We start from the raw sequence: 19,342 nt of genomic DNA, 5'->3' as shown, positions 1-19,342 counted from the left end.
TCTTCAAAATATAATAAATTTGTTCGGAAAAATTTCCCCTTTATGAAGCCATGCTGACCCTGTTTGATTGTCTTATATATTTCTAAATGCTCCACTTTACATCTTTTACAATAGACTCTTAATATTTTCCCACTAACAAATGATAAGCTAACTGGTCTATAGTAGTCTTGTTTTGTCTCCTCGCCTTTAAAAGTAAAGATGTTGCATTGGCACTTTTGCTATCCTCCAGGATATTATGAGCAACAAACATTGCACAAACTTGTAAGACACACACATAGATTAGTATTGCACCTGGAACTAGCTTTTGGGACCATGGATGTTATGAAGAAAGGAAGTGAGAGTGCAAATCTAGCATCCAGTGCACTGCACAGAATAATGCCATGGGAAGAGGACCTTAGAATTAATTTCAGATAATTGTTGTGGTCAGTTGGGAAAAAGGCTCCTTGTCTTTGTGAGATACTACAGCTGGATACAGAGGGAGAACAATGTCTTTGTTAGGGGTCTCTTTGACTCGACTTTGCACGCCTGTGAAGAGGGTCAAAGGGGGCCACTTAGCTTGTACCTTAACTGTTTGCAGAAGTTGGTCTGTGCGAATTGCATCTCTGGTGTGAAATCACGGAATAAAGAACCTAACACTTGAAGGTTGCCAAGTACAAATTGAAGGATGAACTTTTTTTATTCCTCAAGTCTCCATTGAACTTCTTTGAAACAGTAAAGGAGGTTGGAGAGGTCACTGCGGGAAAGAGATGCAAGCAACCAGTAGATTAGGTTTGCAGCCTGACCAGAGATGTTCAGCAAAGTGTGCATCCAGTCTACATTTGTTCCCCCTCCTGCCGTTGTAGAGGAGACTGACTGTAAGACATTGGAACAGAAGCAGACCACTCTGTCAGTAGAGTCTACTAACCAGTTAGCTCATGGCTGATTTGGTAATCCTCAACTCCACTTTGGAGTAGCCATGGGCACCCGCATGGGCCCCAGCTATGCCTACCTCTTCGTAGGATATGTGGAACAGTCCATCTTCCGCAGCTACACTGGCACCACCTTTTCCTCTGCTACATCGATGACTGTATCGGCGCTGCCTTGTGCTCCCACGAGGAGATTGAACAGTTCATCCACTTTACCAACACCTTCCACCCCGACCTCAAATTTACCTGGACCGTCTCAGACTCCTCCCTCCCCTTCCTAGACCTTTCCATTTCTATCTCGGGCGACCAAATCAACACGGACATTTACTATAAACCGACCGACTCCCACAGCTACCTAGACTACACCTCTTCTTCCTGACCTCTCCGCCCCTACCCCCACTCTGGCCTATCACCCTTACCTTGACCTCCTTCCACCTATCGCATTTCCAACGCCCCTCCCCCAAGTCCTTCCTCCCTACCTTTTATTTTCGCCTGCTGGACACACTTTCCTCATTCCTGAAGAAGGGCTCATGCCCGAAACGTTGATTCTCCTTGGATGCTGCCTGACCTGCTGTGCTTTTCCAGCAACACATTTTCAGCTCTGATCTCCAGCATCTGCAGTCCTCACTTTCTCCCCGAGAATAATGTCTCGTCAAAGTGATGCATCCTGCAGCCTTTGGTGAATCTGAGATTTGTCCAACATAGTCAGGAAGAAGAATATCTTTTGGAAAGGCTTTGCTGCTGGTAGTAAATTTAAGAAGTTCCCTGAAAAGTACTGGAGGCAGTCACTTCAAATTACTATTCCATTAAAAGGGATAGAAATCCAATGCAAGCTGAGAGTGACTGTGGACTGTTTGCTGTGAGAACTGTTATTCTGTGGAGCCTGTGCTTATGACAAGTCTAAAAGAAGACCCTTCCTTTCTATAGTTTAACTGGTATGTTGCCTGCAAAAACGTATGTAGCCTTGTTTTGCTTTAGCCATTTCTTTCAATAAAACATTTAAAGCATGAAGTATTTTTATCATTCTTTCAGCCAACAATTAGAAGTTTGAATTTTTTTGTATATTCGTTCATAGGATGGGTCAGCATTTAGTGCTCATCCCTATTTGCCCAGAGGGCAGTTGAATCAACCACATTTCTGTGTCTAGAGATATATGTATGCCAAACCAGTTACGGACAACCAATTATCTTCCTTAAAGGACATTAGTGAGCCCTACTTCTAATGTCAGGCTAACTGGTTTATTGCTCCCTATTTTCACTTTCTCTTCTGTTTTGACAGTGAGATATTTGCTACCTTCCCATCTACAGGATCCATTTGAAAATGTAAGGAATCACAGAAGATCAAAGCAAATGCATTTATCTCAATAGTCACCTCTTTTAAAACCATTGGATTTAGGATCAGGTATAAAGTGTATTTGTTGGATTTTAGTTCAGTTCATTTTTTATATTTTATGAAATGTGTTCAATGTCTGATATTTCTCCATTGTAATTTCTCCTGTCTCTAAAATTCACTTTCAGTAATTGCTTCATTTTTACAATTCGGCAATTGGGTGGTTGCATGTTTGCTATCAAGCTAACTTTTTACTGAATTCAAATTTTACCATTTGCCATTGTGGGATTCAGACCATGACCCAGAACATTACCCTGGGATTCTGGGTTACTGGACCACTACACTACTACTTCCCTGTTTTAAAAAGACATTGATATCTGCAGGGATTGTTAGGGGATGGGGCTATGAAATAAAAAGAGGCAAGAACACTGGTGGCAGCAGTTCATAAGTAATTGCACAGTTTCTAGCTTCAGTATAAAAATCCATAAATTAAAGGAGCATGCAATCAGTGTAATGTAATAAACTAGACTGGACAAAATGAATTGACAACAGGTGCTCTTGGGATGGTTCATGGAATGCTTTCAATCGGCATTCATGTGATAAGGAAGCAGTGAGGGACGATGCTATTTAAGACTTAATATTTTGTTTAGATATCTTGCTAAAGAACCCTTATCTCAGTATAATATCGTCACATTTCATAGTAACTGTGTGTAATATGGTTGAGTGTGAGACTAGTATCCAAAATATAAATATGGATAATTGCAGAAATATGTGGGATTGAAAAATAAAATTAAAAGGTACTTTAATATTTAAATATTAAATAGCAAATATTTAAATAGCAAATTCATAATTTTTAACAAATATGCATTCCCCAAGAAATAAACTCCACTGGAAACGTGATCCATCTGTGGCTAATGAAATAGAGTTTAAGAATCACAACAGAGGCTACTACTGTTGCCAACAAATAGCGACCCATAGGGTTAGGAGGATTTTGAGATTTGAGAATTGATAGCCAAGAAACTGACAAAGAAAATAGAACATGAAAGTAAATTACAAAGACAAAAAGAAATTGCAAGAATTTTTAGAACTGTAAAAAGGAAGTGATTAATGAAAGTGAATATGGGTCCCTTAGAGGCAGCAGGAGAAATTACAGTGGGGAAATGTCAGACATTGAACACACACTTCATAAAGTAGTGGAAAAATGAATTGAACTGAAAGCCAATGAATATACCCTATACCTGAGCCTACATCCAGTGGTTTTCAAGAGGTGGCTATTGAGATATAGACCAGTTAGCCTGACTTTAGAAGTAGGGCAAATGCTAAACTTATTGTTCAGCAGAGGATGACAGGGTACTTGGAATATCACATTCCAATTAAACAGTGTTGACATGGGTTTTATAATAGGGAAATTATGTTTGACAACGCTGTTTTTTTTGAGAGTATATTTAGGGAAGGTAAAAGAGATGTGGAATATTTGAATTTTCATAAGGTGCCACACAAGCCATTGTTGTGCAAGGTTAGAGTTCTTGGGATTGGGAGTAATGTATTAGCCTACACTAAGAATTGTTTAAAGGATAACAACAGTAGGAAGAAACTAGTCATTTTTGACTTTTAACCAATAGAGAGCTATAAGGATCAGAGCTTAGGGTTCCAGTGAAGGATTATATTAGACTTAAATGTTTGACTCTGTTCTCTCTGCATAATGCTATTGTACCTCCTGAGTTTCTTTTTATTTCTAATGTCAAGCATCTGCATATTTTACTTGTAGTTTTCGTGTTTGGGTATCAGCTATTTGTAACCTACCTCTAAGTGACTTAGATGAGGGACATCAATGTTTGCCCAGTTGAGAAAGTAAACTGAGAATGACAGACTGCAAAGCCTATTCATGCAAGTGGATGTGAAAGTGTCAGATGATGTAAAATATGGGGAAGTATGATATTTTCATTGTTGGAAAGGAGAATGGTTTTAAAACGTGAGACCCTAAATATTGGGGGAGTTGTGTCTCTGATGTCCAAAATTTACCTGAAGATGGTTGCAGAAATATGTGGGATTGAGACAAATTGAGAAATCCAATCAAAAGGTATGACGTTATTTCAGCAACAGCAAATATTTAAATAGCTTCATAATTTTGACCAAATATTCCCTTAAATAAGCTTCACTGGAAAAGTAATCCATCTGTGGCTAATGAAAGTTTAAAAATAATATTAGAGGTTAATAATGTTGCCAAAAAAAGAAAAGAAAATTGCAGGTACAGCAAGCAATTGGAAGAGAGGAATGTGTGGTCTTTGCCAACAGTGCAGATAGTGGGGAGGGCATTTGCAATACTGGAGTAAGGAAGTCTTGCTGCACTGTTTTTGACCACACCTGGAATTTTTAGTTTAGGTCTCCTATCCACAAAATAATGGACTTGTCTAAGAGGAAATGCAGCCACGACTTACCAAATTGACTCCTGTGATGAGAGGGCTCTGATTTGCCAATAAAGTAAAATGGGCTTTTATTCTGTGGAATTTGGAAGAATATAACAAAGAATGTGATAATGGACACTTCGTCATAATGAAGAAACCAAAGGATCACTGGACCTGAAAATTTAATTCTGTTTTCTCTCCATTTGTGTCGTGATGATCTGCTTAGATGTAGTCAGCATTACTTTGTAAATTGGAGGTTTATTTTTGATGAATGTAAGTATGGGGGTAAGGTACTGTTATAGTTTAAAGACTGACTAAGTGGGCAGAAAATAGTATGAATAAATGAGTCAACCTCACACTGGCAGGCTGTGACTTGTGGGTATTGCAGGAATCAGTACATGGGGTTCCAAATATATATCAATGATTTGGATGTGGAAACCAAATGTAATATTTCCAAATTTGTGAATGACATACAGCTACATGGGAATATATGCTATGAGGAAGGTATAAAGTGCTTCAAGAAAATTTGGACAGATTTAATGAGTGGGCAAAAATATATTAGATGGATCATAATATGGGAAGAAGGTGAGATTATCCACTTTGATAAGAAGAACAGGTATGCAGTGCATTGCTTAAATGGTAAAGAGGTTAGAAAGTGTGGACATAACAAAGGATCTGAGTATCTTCACTAAGTTGATGCAGGTGCAGCGAGCTATAAGGAAGGAAATAGTGTGATAGCCTTTATCATGAGAATTTGAGTACAAGAATAGTAAGGACTTGCTTTATTTATGTAGAACCTTGGTCTGAACTGTACATGAAATACAGTGTGTGGTTTTGTTCCCTGTACCTCCAGGAAGTATTGTATCAAGGGAATGCAGCAAATATTCACTAGACTTGTTCCTGAGATGACAGGACTGTCCTGTGAAGAGAGCTTAGGAAAATCTAACCTGGATTCTGTAGAATTTGGAGGAATATTTTTGGAATAATTTTAAGGAATACATTAAAGCATTGGCTTTAATTTTCCAAAACTCGTTAGATTTGGGAGGTACCTTTAGACTAGAAAATAACTATTCAAAAAGTGAGGGAGGCAGAAAACAGGAAGCTACGCACCCTATTGCTTTATCTGCCTTAGGGACCATGTCAGAAGTTATTATTGAATAGGGCACTTGGATAAATTTGGTGTAATCAGGCAGAGCCAACATGGTTTTGTCAAGGGAAATTTATTGGAGTTCTTTGAAGAAGCAACCGATAAAAGGAACCAGTGACTTGTCGATGTATTGTATTGAGAGTTCCAGAAGACATTTACATTTGATAAAGTGCCTAATCAAAGATTATTGCAAAAAATAAAAGCTAACAGAGTTTCTGGTAAGATACTGGCATTGGAAGAAGTTTGACTTCCTAACCGGAAGCAGAATAATAGTAATAAATGGCTCTTTTTCAGGCTATTAGGATGTCATGAGTGGAGTGCCATAGGGATCAGTGCTGTGGCCTCAATATTTTGAAATTTATATAAATGAAAGGACCAAAAGTATGGTAGCTAAATTTGTTAATTACACAAAGATAGATTAAAAAATGCATTGTGAAGAGAACATAAAGAGCTACAAGGGGAAATAGAACAATTTTTTTTATTATCCAGCACACATGGGATTGGGAATGTGCTGATTGATCAAATATTCAGGTTGATCAAGAGGTCCACAAAATCAACGTAAAAACACACCATAAGTAATACAAACATAATGCAGTGGGTATACACTTCACTATTGTACTTTATTTACGGCATAAATGACTTCAGTTTTATTTGAAGCAAATTTTCATTAATATTTAATGGCAAAGAGCCTTATCACTTGTACCCTTGGACATTGTGGAGATTGTAATATTACAGTAAATTTCGCAGTATTTGAGGTAGATGATTTTTACTGATTTATCAAGAGTGCTGATTCATAAGGTGCCAGTTAAAACAAAATTTGCTGTAGTTGTTTAAGTGATTTGGGTGAATATCTAGCAAATGAAGTACAATATGGAAAAGTGTGAAGTTTTTTGATTTTCGCAGAAAGATTTTAAGCAGTAGCATATGATCTAAATGATGAGAGGTTGCACAGTTTGAGATGTGGAGAGATTGGGGTACCCTGGGGGTGCATGAATTGCAGAAGGTTAGAATGTAGATACAGCAGGTAATCAGGAAAGCTTTTTTTTCATTGCAAGTGAAATTGAATGTGAGAGTAAGGAGATTATGCTTCAGTCATACTTGGCACTGGTAAGGCTGCATCTGGAGCAATGTATACAGTGCTGGTCTCTACTTATGTGAGGATGGTAATATGTTGGAAATAATTTAGAGAAGGTTTACTGGATTAATAACTGGAATGAGCAAATTGTGTGACTTTTCCTTGTAAGGCATTCTAGGCCTCTATGTATCCTCTGGATTTAGAAGAGTCAGAGGTAACTCAGTTGAAATATACAAATCCTGAGGGGACTTCACTAAGTTATATGTGTTAAGAGTCCCCTCTGATGGGAGAATCTAGAACTAGGGGTTCACTGTTTAAAAATAAGGGGTCGCTTTTTTTTAAAGCAGAGACTAGGAAGCACTTTCCTCTGAGAGTTAGGTGTCTTTGGAATTCCCTTCCTCAGAAGGGAGTAGATGCAGAATCTTTAAATACACAGGGGATGAAGGATTATCAGGGATATGCAGAGTTGAGGTTGAACTCAGATCACCTGCAATTCTATTGGATGGCGGAGCAGGCTTGAGTTGCTGAATGGCCTTCTCTTGTTCCTTGTTAGTATCTCACCGAAACTTATCAAATCCAAAGGGATAGACAGGATAGATGCAGGTAGGTTATTCCTGGCTGGGGAGTCTAGAACCAGAGAGAGAGAGTCTCAAAATAAGGAAGAATCATTTGGAACTAAGATACGGTTAGTTCTTTTTTTAGTGAGAGGATGGTGAAACTTTGGAACGTCTACTCCAGAAGTCTGACAAATCTCAGTCATATAGTATATTTTAGTGGACATTGCTGGAGAATGCTATAGCAGTTTCAAGGGACAATATGGTCTACTCCTTATTTCTTAGGCTTACTCACAAATATATTGACTGTATGGTTACAAGTAAATTACAATATAGGTACTATATGTGTGGTGGTCTGTAATCTCAAGTTTTTTTTCCACAAGCTTACATCATTTTTACATTAAGAAGTTATGAAAGTAGAAGACTGTAAACTATTGGTAAGACAGACAGGATCTGTTTCAGTTTCGGACATGAATGCTAAAGTTGTCTTATGTGTTTTTTGATGCAGATGTCCCTTCTTCATGTATCAGTGTTTTCTTTTTGATATGCAACAAATAAACTTACTTTTCTATTCTCAGCCAGATGAGATGTCTAGGACTTACCAAGAAGGCAGTAAGATCTTAAAATTCAATTTACTGGGACAGAGAACATCAACTCCAGAGGCCTGGTGTTTGGCATTTTCTGTATACTTTACTGACGAGAGTAGGTTTTCAGAATGTAGAATTAGTTGCATAATATATTTTTTAAAGTTGTTCCTGTGATGTGGTTATCGCTGACTCTGCCAGCAATTATTGTCCAGTCTTGGAGGGGAATTAGAGTCCACCATATTGCTGTGGGGCTGGAGTCACGTGCAGGCTAGACCAGGGTAGGGATTGCAGATTTCCTCCCCTAAAGCACATCAGTGAACCAGGTGGGTTTTTACAACAATCAAAAATGGTTACATGGTTGCCATTAAAACTTCCTCAGCTACTCTCTTTTATTGTTCTAAATTTTTAAAAAAGTTACTTTTTATTTGTCTTTCAGATTGGGAAGATGAATTGGTCAGCAGTCCAAGCATCCTTAGGCTTATCTACCAAGGAAGATTTCTACATGGAAATGTGACTCTGGGAGGTAAGAAATCTACTGTGTACAGCATGTTGAAATGTTAGAGGTTGATTAAGGTCACTTGGAATTGATTCAATTATTTCCATGCTATAAATACTGACTGTCAGCATCAAGGCGTCCACTCCAAGTTAATCAAATAAAATACTTATTATTTCATGCTTTAATTAACTTATTCTTTTTATGATATTCTAATGACTGTGATAGGTTTTCATTCTTTCTCCATATCCTTTTGCAGTTTCAATATTGTTGATTCTTCCTCTTCCATCTGTGACTCAGTTCCATAGCACCACCATTTAATAGTTTCCAACCTTCTTCTCTGACATTCCATTACAACTCCCTCCTATTTCCTATACAAGTGTTACCTCTCAAATACCACCTCTAACAATGCAAATCCTGGGCAGGGGAGCTTAATTTTAAAACCCTATTTATAAGGTTCCCCATGGGAGACTGGTTAGCATGGTTAGATCTCACGGAATACTGGGAGAACTGGCCATTTGGATACAGAACTGGCTCAAAGGTAGAAGACAGAGGGTGGTGGTGGAGGAGGACTTTTCAGACTGGAGGCCTGTTACCAGTGGATCGTTGCTGGGGCCTCTACTTTTTGTCATTTACGTAAATGATTTGGATGCGAGCATAGCAGGTACAGTTAGTAAGTTTGCAGATGACACCAAAATTGGAGGTGTGGTGGACAGCGAAGAGAGTTACCTCCGATTACAACAGGATCTTGACCAGATGGGCCAATGGGCTGAGAAGTGGCAGATGGAGTTTAATTCAGATAAATGAAAGGTGCTGCATTTTGGGAAAGCAAATCTTAGCAGAACTTATACAGGATAGTGAAGGACGTGTTTGGTATGCTTTCTTTTATTGGTCAGAGTATTGAGTACAGGATTTGGGAGGTCATGTTGCGACTGTACAGGACATTGGTTAGGCCACTGTTGGAATATTGCATGCAATTCTGATCTCCTTTCTATCGGAAAGATGTTGTGAAACTTGAAAGGGTTCAGAAAAGATTTACAAGGATGTTGCCAGGGTTGGAGGATTTGAGCTATAGGGAGAGGCTGAACAGGCTGGGACTGTTTTCCCAGTCGGAGGTTGAGGGGTGACCTTATAGAGGTTTACAAAATTATGAGGGGCATGGATAAGGTAAATAGGCAAAGAGGTTGGGGAGTCCAGGGCATAGGTTTAGGGTGAGAGGGGAAAGATATAAAAGAGACCTAAGAGGCAACTTTTTCACACAGAGGGTAGTAAGTGTATGGAATGAGCTGCCAGAGGAAGTGTTGGAGGCTGGTAAAATTGCAACATTTAAGAGGCATTTGGATGGGTTTATGAATAGGAAGGGTTTGGAAGGATATTGGCCGGGTACTGGCAGGTGGGACTAGATTGCGTTGGGAAATCTGGTCACCGTGGACAGGTTGGACTGAGGGGTCTGTTTCCATGATGTACATCTCTATGACTGTATACCCTTCTGATGATTTCTGCACTGGAGATTCCTGGACCACGATCTCTGGACAATCTAAGAATTCTCTAATACAGCAGCAGAGAGAAATGGTATGGAAAATGCACAGCTTTTTACAGCAATGAGCACCACATTCTGAAGGTTAAATGCCCAGTAGCCATTTGAAAGCGTTTGTAAAAATGCAGGTGAGTAAGGAGGCAAGTTAAGTAGGTGAGTCAGGTCAGGAAGATTGGATCATGGGGAACTCTGTGGGGATGTCAGCAAGTTAGAGTTAGGATGTTGGGCTGGGGGTAGAGATGATCAGGTCATGAGTAGGAAAGGACAGGGATTAGGTGTGGAGCATAGTCAGTGGTAAGTTGGGGGTTCAATTTATTAGTTGTCCTGGAGTTCTAGTGGGTTTTTATTTTTTAACTCCTTCTGGCCAGCTGTTAAACTTAATTAAGTTGGAACCCTATGAATTGTCTGATTTTAAAGGGCTTTATCAGATGGCTCAATGTGAAGAGGAATTGACCATCAGGAATCTCAGGGGTATAGTTCAGGCAGAAAACCTTACTGTCTTTAACAGTACTTGGATCTGCATTGAAGTGTCATAACATTCAAGGCTATGTCCCTAGTGTGGAAAAATAGGACCAGTAGTACATTTTTGGCAGCACAGACTCAGTGGGCCAAAGGACCTCTCTGTACTGCCTGATTCTGTTCTGGGTTGGATGCAGACGGTAATGAATAAGCTGATGGGATGGAAATTTATCAGGTTGGATTTGTTCTGGGCACATAGCTTGGTAATTTTCCACATTGTTAGGTAATGCTAGTGTTGTAATACAACATCTTGGCTAGGGGTTTGTCAAGTTTTGGATCTCGCTTCAGTACTATTGCTAAATTGTTGACCAAGCCTTTATAGCATTCAGTGCTGCTGGCCATTTCCTCATATCATGTGGGGTGGCTGAAGATTGTTGCAAAATCTTCAGCCTTCTCTTTTGTTCTGATGTGCTCGGCTCCCCGGGCTCTCCCATTGAAGATGGGAACATTCGTGGACATTTCAGTGAGTTGTTTAACTGTTCACCACCATTCATGACTGGGTGTGTCAGGACTGCAGAGCTTAGATTTGATTCATTGGCTGTGGAATCACTCAGCCTGATGTTTTGTTATTTGGTACACATGTACTCCTGCTTGGTATCTTCACCAGGTTGGCACCTCATTGTTATATATGCCTGGTGCTGCTCCTGGCATGTCCTCATTAAACCTCTTCATTCAACAACAAGAAGGCACACCAAGTAACCAGTGAAAGTGTACTGTTCAAGATCTGAATTTGTGAATCTTTTCTCACTAATTTTCCTGTAAAAGTTTAAATTCATTCTCTCTGTTCTCCAGCTCTGTCATGTTGACTTTGATAGGGCTATGTTCCATGGCAAAGATCCTGAAATATTTTCAGATGCAGATTCCTCCACATTCAAAACAGGCACCTCAGCTGTGTCTGTCTATTGTCTGTTCTTGTCTCTCAAGTCCTTCTAAGAAGCATGATGGCATCCACCACTAATCCTCCAATTAACCAGCTCCATGTTGCATAGATCATTTACCATTTGCAGCACCTCCATTATGATGCAATCATCAAAACACCTCCCATCCTGTCCTCTCGGAATCCTGAAGAACTGGCCACACAATCTAAGTTGACAATTAGCTACCACACTGTTGGGTCTAGGTTTCAGATGCAAGACTAAAATGAGACTCTTCTCAGGTGGATGTAAAATAATGTTCTTGCTGATGTTTACCACGGGAACATTACTTGGCCATCATCTCATTCCTATATGTAGCTCTTGCTGAGTGCGAATCGACTACCAAGCTTCCTAAATTACAGCAGTCACTCAACTTCTAGAAAATGAAATTCCTTTGTTTCTCTCTGATTGCTTGGTCTACTCCTTTTTCATCCATCTCTACCATTTTTCTATAAAACTAAGTCCACAAAAACTCTGCATGACTGATTTGCATGTGCTTACACTGCATTCACTCCAAAAGAGTCTTTTTCTTCATCTAACATACTGTATTAAGTAATCAAACCAGGGTCTCTCGTCTCTTCTATTTCAGGGAAACCAAATGCAAAGTGGTTTGGGTTACAGTTGGTGTTCCTTCTCAGCTGTGTCCTCGTCTGGCCATACAACAGTTAATCAAATATTGTCTCCTTAATTATTACAGCCTTGCACATTTCAGTGGTTAAATGAGGTCAATCTGGCCCACAAGCAAAAAATTGAAGATTACCATGAAATTAGCAGATGAGAACCAACCCTGAAATGATCAATCATTCATATGAGCTATACCAGCGCACCTGTCCTGCAACCCAGTCACTGCTCCTCTTATGACCTGCCTCCTTTTACCTTTACATTCCTCCTTTGTTCATCTTCTGTCTTGTTTGCCACGTGCTTCTCCAGGGCTCACACTTGCATCTTTTTGAAGAAATTAATTGCAATACACTGTTAAGTATTTCTAAAGTTAGCCTTGAGGCTTTGTATTCCAACTGGCGTTTACTATTTTTTCTAATGACCGTCACTGTTGTAGTTAATGTTCTAGCCTACTTCTGTTTTTACATCTTATGGTCAAAGACAAAAAAGGTGTATTTAAAACTACTACTACTAGTCCTGTCAGAATTCCTCTGTACCAGACCCCACGCTAGTTATGGAATTTGATGTATATACAAGAACTGTATAGGCTCAGCTTGTACCAATACAAACTAATTAGTAAAATAATTATTTGTCACAGCAACTACCACATATAGTTTTATCTTTGCTGGTATGAATGCTTTTGATCTATCGTCAATGCAGTCATGTATTCCAGTCTGGATGAATTCATGCAATTGAACATGTAATGGAAGTCATTTGAAAATTGGTTTTCTTTTATATAAATCTAATCAGTATGTTTACAAAACACAGCCAAAGATGAAACTCTGATTTATAAGGAAGGTGAAAATAAATATTTGAGCACTTGCAACTGCTTCCAACTTAAGACTGGACAGATTTCTGACCATTCTAATTGAATGTTAAAAGTGTGATCAATCGTAGGATTCCACCGTTGAGTCAACTTGGTTAATGTTTTATTTTACCCATAACCTTAGTTTGTATCTTTAAACACGTTATTCTTCCCTGAACATTTATTGGTCCTAATAAGAGTTGGAAAAGCAGACACTTTTGACGACATTGTGACTGATGCTCCTTGTATTATTTTCCCATCCTTTTGCAGAATTACTTCTGTTATATGAAGTAATATCAAAATGTATGGTGGTGCATCACCTGTAGAAACAAAAAAAACTTATAATATTTACTTTCATAAACCCTTGGTATCGTGGAAGAAGAAAGAATACACTCAGCCACTGACACAGCAACATGTTAGTCTACAGATTACTATATAATTATATTTGAATTTGAATTCATGAACTCTGAAGTTTTAAGTTCAGTACCATGATTATACTTGGATATGTGCAAGAGGCATTTGTTTGTTTTTATACTGTAACTTGTATTTTAGTAATTTGACAGAAGGAAAATTGAAGTTGGTGGTAATGGCTGAAGATAAGACTTAAGATCTTTTGATTCCAATTGTGAAGCTGAAAGTAGAGCAAAGTAGTTTGCCCTTTCCATTGATAGAAAATGTGAAATGTATTCCTTTAAATTAAGTGACCATTGAAGGGGGAACTACAACGGGGAACTGGGAAGACAGCGTTATCATGAGGAGAGACTGGAGCAAGAGCAGTGTGGGAAGGGGCAGAGGAGCTTGGTAAATATTGTTGGGTCAAACGGTGGACTCAGTGCCAATAAAAGGATGAAGATGGATCAGAATTGTCTTGAATCTAGAAAGGCCAAATAAGTTTCATAACTGTTTTTACTTGCCCTCTTTCTAATTTGTGGTATCTCATTCCTCCTCACTTCACTCTGTGTCTGTCTCTCTCTCTCTCTCTCTCTCTCTCTCTCTCTCTCATTCCTTCCTTTATTGTCTGATGAAGTATTACTGAAAATGTTCTCATTTTGTTTGTGCCACCCTATTTATATGGTGTATTTAAAGGACATGAATAAGTCCTGTCATGGAGCTTTTGATCTCAGATGTCCCCTTATAGAAGCAATGGGAAATTTCAAGCTGTCCTTTAAAGGAACGAAAGCATCTAATTTTTGCTTTCCTTGTCTTTTTGCAATACTTCAGAAGGATATTTTCTGGTAATATTTTGGTAGAAAAAGTTTCAGAAGACAAATTTAAACTAAAACTCCTTGGGGATGTAGACAGGGTTGAAATTGAAGATTTCAAATGAAGAAGTGGTTAACCTGATTGGTTGCAAGAAGTTTTCATCAGAAAAGATAGTAATAACACATCAAATCATTGAAATTGTGGAGCTGTCATGCTAAAGTTGTGAAGTTTTTAGTCAGGCCTAACTTTTAGAACTCTTCAGTTCTGGATGATGAGGTAAAAAAAATCTAAAGAACCAAGAAAACCCATATGGCCTGGTGTCAGAGGACTGATTTATGAAGAAAAAGTTGGACAAACAGACTGAGAGCTGTTATAGCTGTACCCATCCAGGCAAGTGGTCAATATTCTATTATCTTCCTGGTTTAAGTCTTGCAGCTGGTGAAAAGGCTCTGCAGATTCAGGAGGAGAGCTATTTCTCACTGCTATGTCTGGTACACTTCAGCTTCTGGCTGTTAACATGCTGGTGATGGGGAGCTTGGCAATGATAAGGTTGAAATTATCACAGGACTCCTGTGTTTGAGATAGTCATTCACCTGCATTTATGGCACAATTATTAATCTGCCACTTGTCAACTGAAGTACATGTGTTTTTCTAGTCTTGTTATAACCTGGAATGCAACATTGAAATTAGCATAAAATTAGAATCAGTATAGGGTGGTGAGGCAAAATGAATAATGTTATCAAGCTGAAAGAAGTCAATGTTTTTGTGTAGTAAACCTTTCTGGTACCTGATCTGTATTCCTGGAAAAGTTTGAATCTCCTTTGCTTTTTTTTGAAACACCAATTGTAGGCTTGAAGGCAATTGTAGTGAGTAACTGATTTCAGACTGATGGATTGTCATATGTAATGTTTTCCTTACAGCATTAAAGCTTCCTCTTGGTAAAACTACTGTGATGCATTTGGTCGCAAGAGAGACATTGCCAGAGCCAAATTCCCAGGGTAAGTGGCTATTAAGTTTTAAAGGATCTGTTCATAATTGATTTGTCCATGTATTTAATACATGTATATGCATTGTATCAGTGGGTAGAGAGGAAGAGGAGATTATAAACTTTCTTGGTCATCTCAATTACACATAATAGATCTTACTTTGAAAGATGAGTAGAGAGTTGTACCTGAGTTCTAGTCAATATTTATACCTCAAACAGACATCTGGTTATTTTAATTCATTGTGATGAATGCAACCATTTACCTTGCAAATTGGTTGTCACCTTTCAAGATTGGCATGAAAAGTACAGTAGTTTTTGCTAAAAATGCATCGATCTAAAATTTTTAATATAAATTAAGGCTCACCATTATTTTAGTTAATATTTCATAGGTGTAGTAATGATGATTGTATGCATATGACATGTACCAGATGGGTACACAATATAGTCCTGCGATCTGCATTGCAGAACAGTAAGATGATTCAGACCAAGGTTATCTATTAGGCTTTATTTTGATTGTGATTTGATGGAGAGCAGCTGAGTGGAACCCAGACACATTAATCAGATGAGGAGTAAAGTTGAATGAGAAATTAGAGTCTGTTACTCAAAAGTGTCCGTCTGGTCCCAAAAACGAAAGGTCTGATCCATGCTGACCTACTGTTATCTAGTGGGGATTATATAAGCCTTTTTTTGGAATTCAGGGATGAAGAGGGTATTTTCCATGCATTTGTTTCTCATAAAGCTTTTCCTTTAATGTCTATAGGTCAAAGGAACCGTGAAAAGACTGGAGAGAGCAATTGTTGTGTGATTCTGTAAATACTTTGACTAATTGCTAACCGTGATGTAATATAGTTCTTGTCATTCATGCTGCTGGTATAGAAAAGAAGTAACGTTGCTTCAAAGACCTTTTATAAAAACAAATCTGATTGGTCATGAAAACAATATTAAAACTGGAACATTACTGTTTAGCTTATTTTAAATCTGTTTTCTGTGGTGTTCATTTTTTAATTTTGTACGGTAGTAATGCCGTCTGTAGTTTCTGTATTTATTTATATAGGTATATACAGATAAAATTACAAAGAAGAATTTCCACACCACTGAATCCATTCTGTTCTCACTGTACTTAATAGAAATGGAAGGTATATATCATGGCTTTTTTAAAAGTTCTTTTTTGAAAGTCCAGGCACTTCCTGGAGAAAGTTTATACTGTTGACTGCAGTGTCAATGTTGCTTTGTTTAACCAGATGATGAAGCCAGATTTACTGAAAGATTAAATTACATGAAAGACTTGGTAGATGATTGTGAAGTGATTTTTGTTCTTCTAATTCTCAGTGATCGCTTGCAAGTTCCATACCCATTAAAGTACAAGTATGTCTGCTGCTCAAAGTAAAGTGGACATACCTGTATTTTGATGAGAGCTTGTAGATTTAATTTCAAAGATTCTTTCTCTTTATATACTGTTTTAATGTGGCAATACGAGCATTAGCTTAATTTGTTGTACCAAGTAAATCTTGCAGCATACACCAGTGCATTGGGTGCATTTGTAGCCTTAATGAGAGAGGGAAAAGCTTTTTTGAAGCATCTTTCTCACTGCTGTGTACAGTTATTGTATTTGTAGTAAAGTCTCATTTATCATCTTGCCTTTTTTTTTAATCTTATAACCTTACTGTCGACTACTCACTTATTTTTAACCCATTACAAATTTGAAACCTAATGGGAGAACGTCACTCATTAAGCATTAGCACATGTTCTTTCTCTGTAATACAATAAACTATTTTAGTACTTTTAATATTTTGCTTTTCTGTATTTAGTGCTTGCAATGATACAAAAGATAGGGAAATTAAATTATCAAAGGACCTAATTTATGAAAGTTGGTCTTCCCTTCCCTTTTGTATAAATTACAAATGATATGCTAATTAAAACCTAGAGAATTTTGCACAGCACTGGAGCATGAGCTACTTTCATCTGAACCTGTAAAAAAAAATAAAGTTTTTATATTTTTCAGTGGGAGGAGTTTCTTCCCAGCTGAATTACAGATATGTAGAATATATTTAATAAGAATCTTATACAGTACATGAGTATAGAACTTATTAACAAGTAGAGATTTGCTTGTAGTATAATAGAATATACCATGTAAGTAACATTGGCAACTTTAAAAAGTCACAGGTTGACATTGTGTTCTGTATCTAATGAAAGCATCTGCTCAGATTGAACTCAATGGTATATGTCATAGTTAGGTAGACATAATGTTTTTTCATTTACCTGTGTTAATTGCTTTTAAAATGCTTTACATGCTATAGTTCTACAAAATATTGTTCATATTGATCAGGATCAAATTTGTATAGAGCTGAGTTTTGCAATGATTGTAAATATCACTGAACATTTTCTTCTGCAACCTGTACTGATAGATACTTCTGTAAACTAAATAAAAGAATATTGCAGTTCATGGTGTAACTGTTACTGGCTATTATTTCCACAGATGCATTCCCGGTTTAGTTTGAATTAACTACTTTCTAAATGTTCTAAGAGTCTAATTTGATTCTTGTCAGCTTATAGGCTAGTTTAAAACATGACCAGTTGATAAATTAAATAATTTATGTATTTTTGTAACTACATACAGATACAAATTAAAGATCCACTTCCTACCCCAGCCATGCCATGCCATGCTACCCCACTATGCTTTGTTCCATTTCTGAATTCCAATAATGAGGCCTTTTAAATTCTCATTAATCAGCTATGATAGGTTGCACTATTACACTCCATTGCAGTAGTGTCTTGCCTATAAAAGTATATATTACAGATTTATTTCGTATTGTTCCAGATTCATTCATTTATGATCACTCTCCCATTAGACTGGCAACATATATCAAAAGTATTTTGAACATTTTAAGGACACAGCATCTACTGGTACTCTTAATTCCCCTGCAAAATACAACTTCAAAAAGCTAGAATATAATTTCTCAACACAATTTTCTTTAAAAATGTGTGGACTCCACCTAATCATGTGATTTTCCAAGAACCTTGTGAGCACATCTTTCATAATAGATTCAAGCATTTATCTACCATTAGCTTCAGTTGAATTGACTGTTACTGTTTTGTCTCTCAAACCCCTTGTAGTTTTCTTTTGGCTGTACCCCTTGTTGATATCCATCTGGTTCCACATGTACACTGGTGACATTGTCTATCCACTATCTCTTTCAACTTCTCTACTGTCCCAGAATTATGAAACTGTATGTCAAACATCCATTTCAGGATGGACAGAACTAAATCCTTCATCTAAACATCTATTTTGTAACCACAAAGTCAGTCCCTCTGCCTGGTTATTGTCCGAAAATGAATCAGACTATTCACTGGCTTGGTGTCAAATTTGTTCCCGATAAACTCTGCTCCATCTAACTCTCGTGCACTACTTTTACATCTCTGGACTTAACTATTTCAGTGCTGTGTTGGTGGTCTGCTTTCCATCCTTTATCAACTTGGATCTCACTCAAACTTTAATTGCTTGTATTTTAACTCTCACTGTTCCTTTCACCCACCACCTCTGTTTTCAGTTACATATACTGGTTGTCAGTATGGCAAGGCCTCACTTTGACGGTATTGTTTACAAAGCTCCCCAAGGCTTTGCTATTTCCTATCCTTAACCACTAACTCTGCAACCCACTCAGATATTTTCCTCCAGTTCAGGCTACTGCACATTGCATTTTTAACTGCCTCCATTTTTGGAGTTGTGCCTTCAGCTATCTGAGCCCCAGATTATGGAATTCTCTCCTCTAAAGTGCTCCTTTTAAAAACTACTTTGTAACCAAGCTTTTGGTCATCTGCCTTAATTTCTCCTTCTATGGCTCACTAACAAAATATTGTTTGACCCTCCAGTGAAGCAGTTTCTAATGTTTTATTATGTTACAGATACTATAAAATGTAAGTTATTTAATAAGAAATTCTAATGTTTAGAACCCTGAACATACACTCCACCCATTTAGAGCAGTAACAATCCTATGGTGGCCTTGGCCAAGAATTCAGTGGTGCCCAATTCCTTTAAATCAATATGTAAAAAGTGGTTATGTGGTGACAGCCACTAGTTTCTACATTATATTCATAGCCCCTAGTTTTGGATACCTCCATAAGTGGAAGCATTGTCTCTATCTTTCTCCAGAGAAAAGATTCTCAACTTTTTTATTTCCTGATGGTACCTTCTGTGTAAATCTGTTTTGCCCTAACTTAGATGCT

At 37.8% G+C, this 19,342-nt stretch overlaps 1 protein-coding gene across 1 annotated transcript in view; it reads left to right on the top strand.

The window, feature by feature from the left end:
* ubl3a (ubiquitin-like 3a) overlaps positions 1-17,561 on the top strand; it is a 109,419-nt gene extending 91,858 nt beyond the window's left edge. Inside the window, exons 3-5 of the mRNA XM_043692033.1 lie at positions 8,439-8,525; positions 15,054-15,131; positions 15,879-17,561. Of these exons, the coding sequence (XP_043547968.1) occupies positions 8,439-8,525; positions 15,054-15,131; positions 15,879-15,931 (218 nt within the window). The 3' untranslated portion in view covers positions 15,932-17,561. The remainder of the gene's footprint in view (positions 1-8,438; positions 8,526-15,053; positions 15,132-15,878) is intronic.
* The last annotated feature ends 1,781 nt before the right edge of the window (positions 17,562-19,342 follow it).

This window comes from Chiloscyllium plagiosum, chromosome 6, assembly GCF_004010195.1.
Source record: "Chiloscyllium plagiosum isolate BGI_BamShark_2017 chromosome 6, ASM401019v2, whole genome shotgun sequence".
Lineage (NCBI taxonomy): Eukaryota > Metazoa > Chordata > Chondrichthyes > Orectolobiformes > Hemiscylliidae > Chiloscyllium > Chiloscyllium plagiosum.
This window is presented reverse-complemented; position numbering and strand designations above follow the sequence as displayed.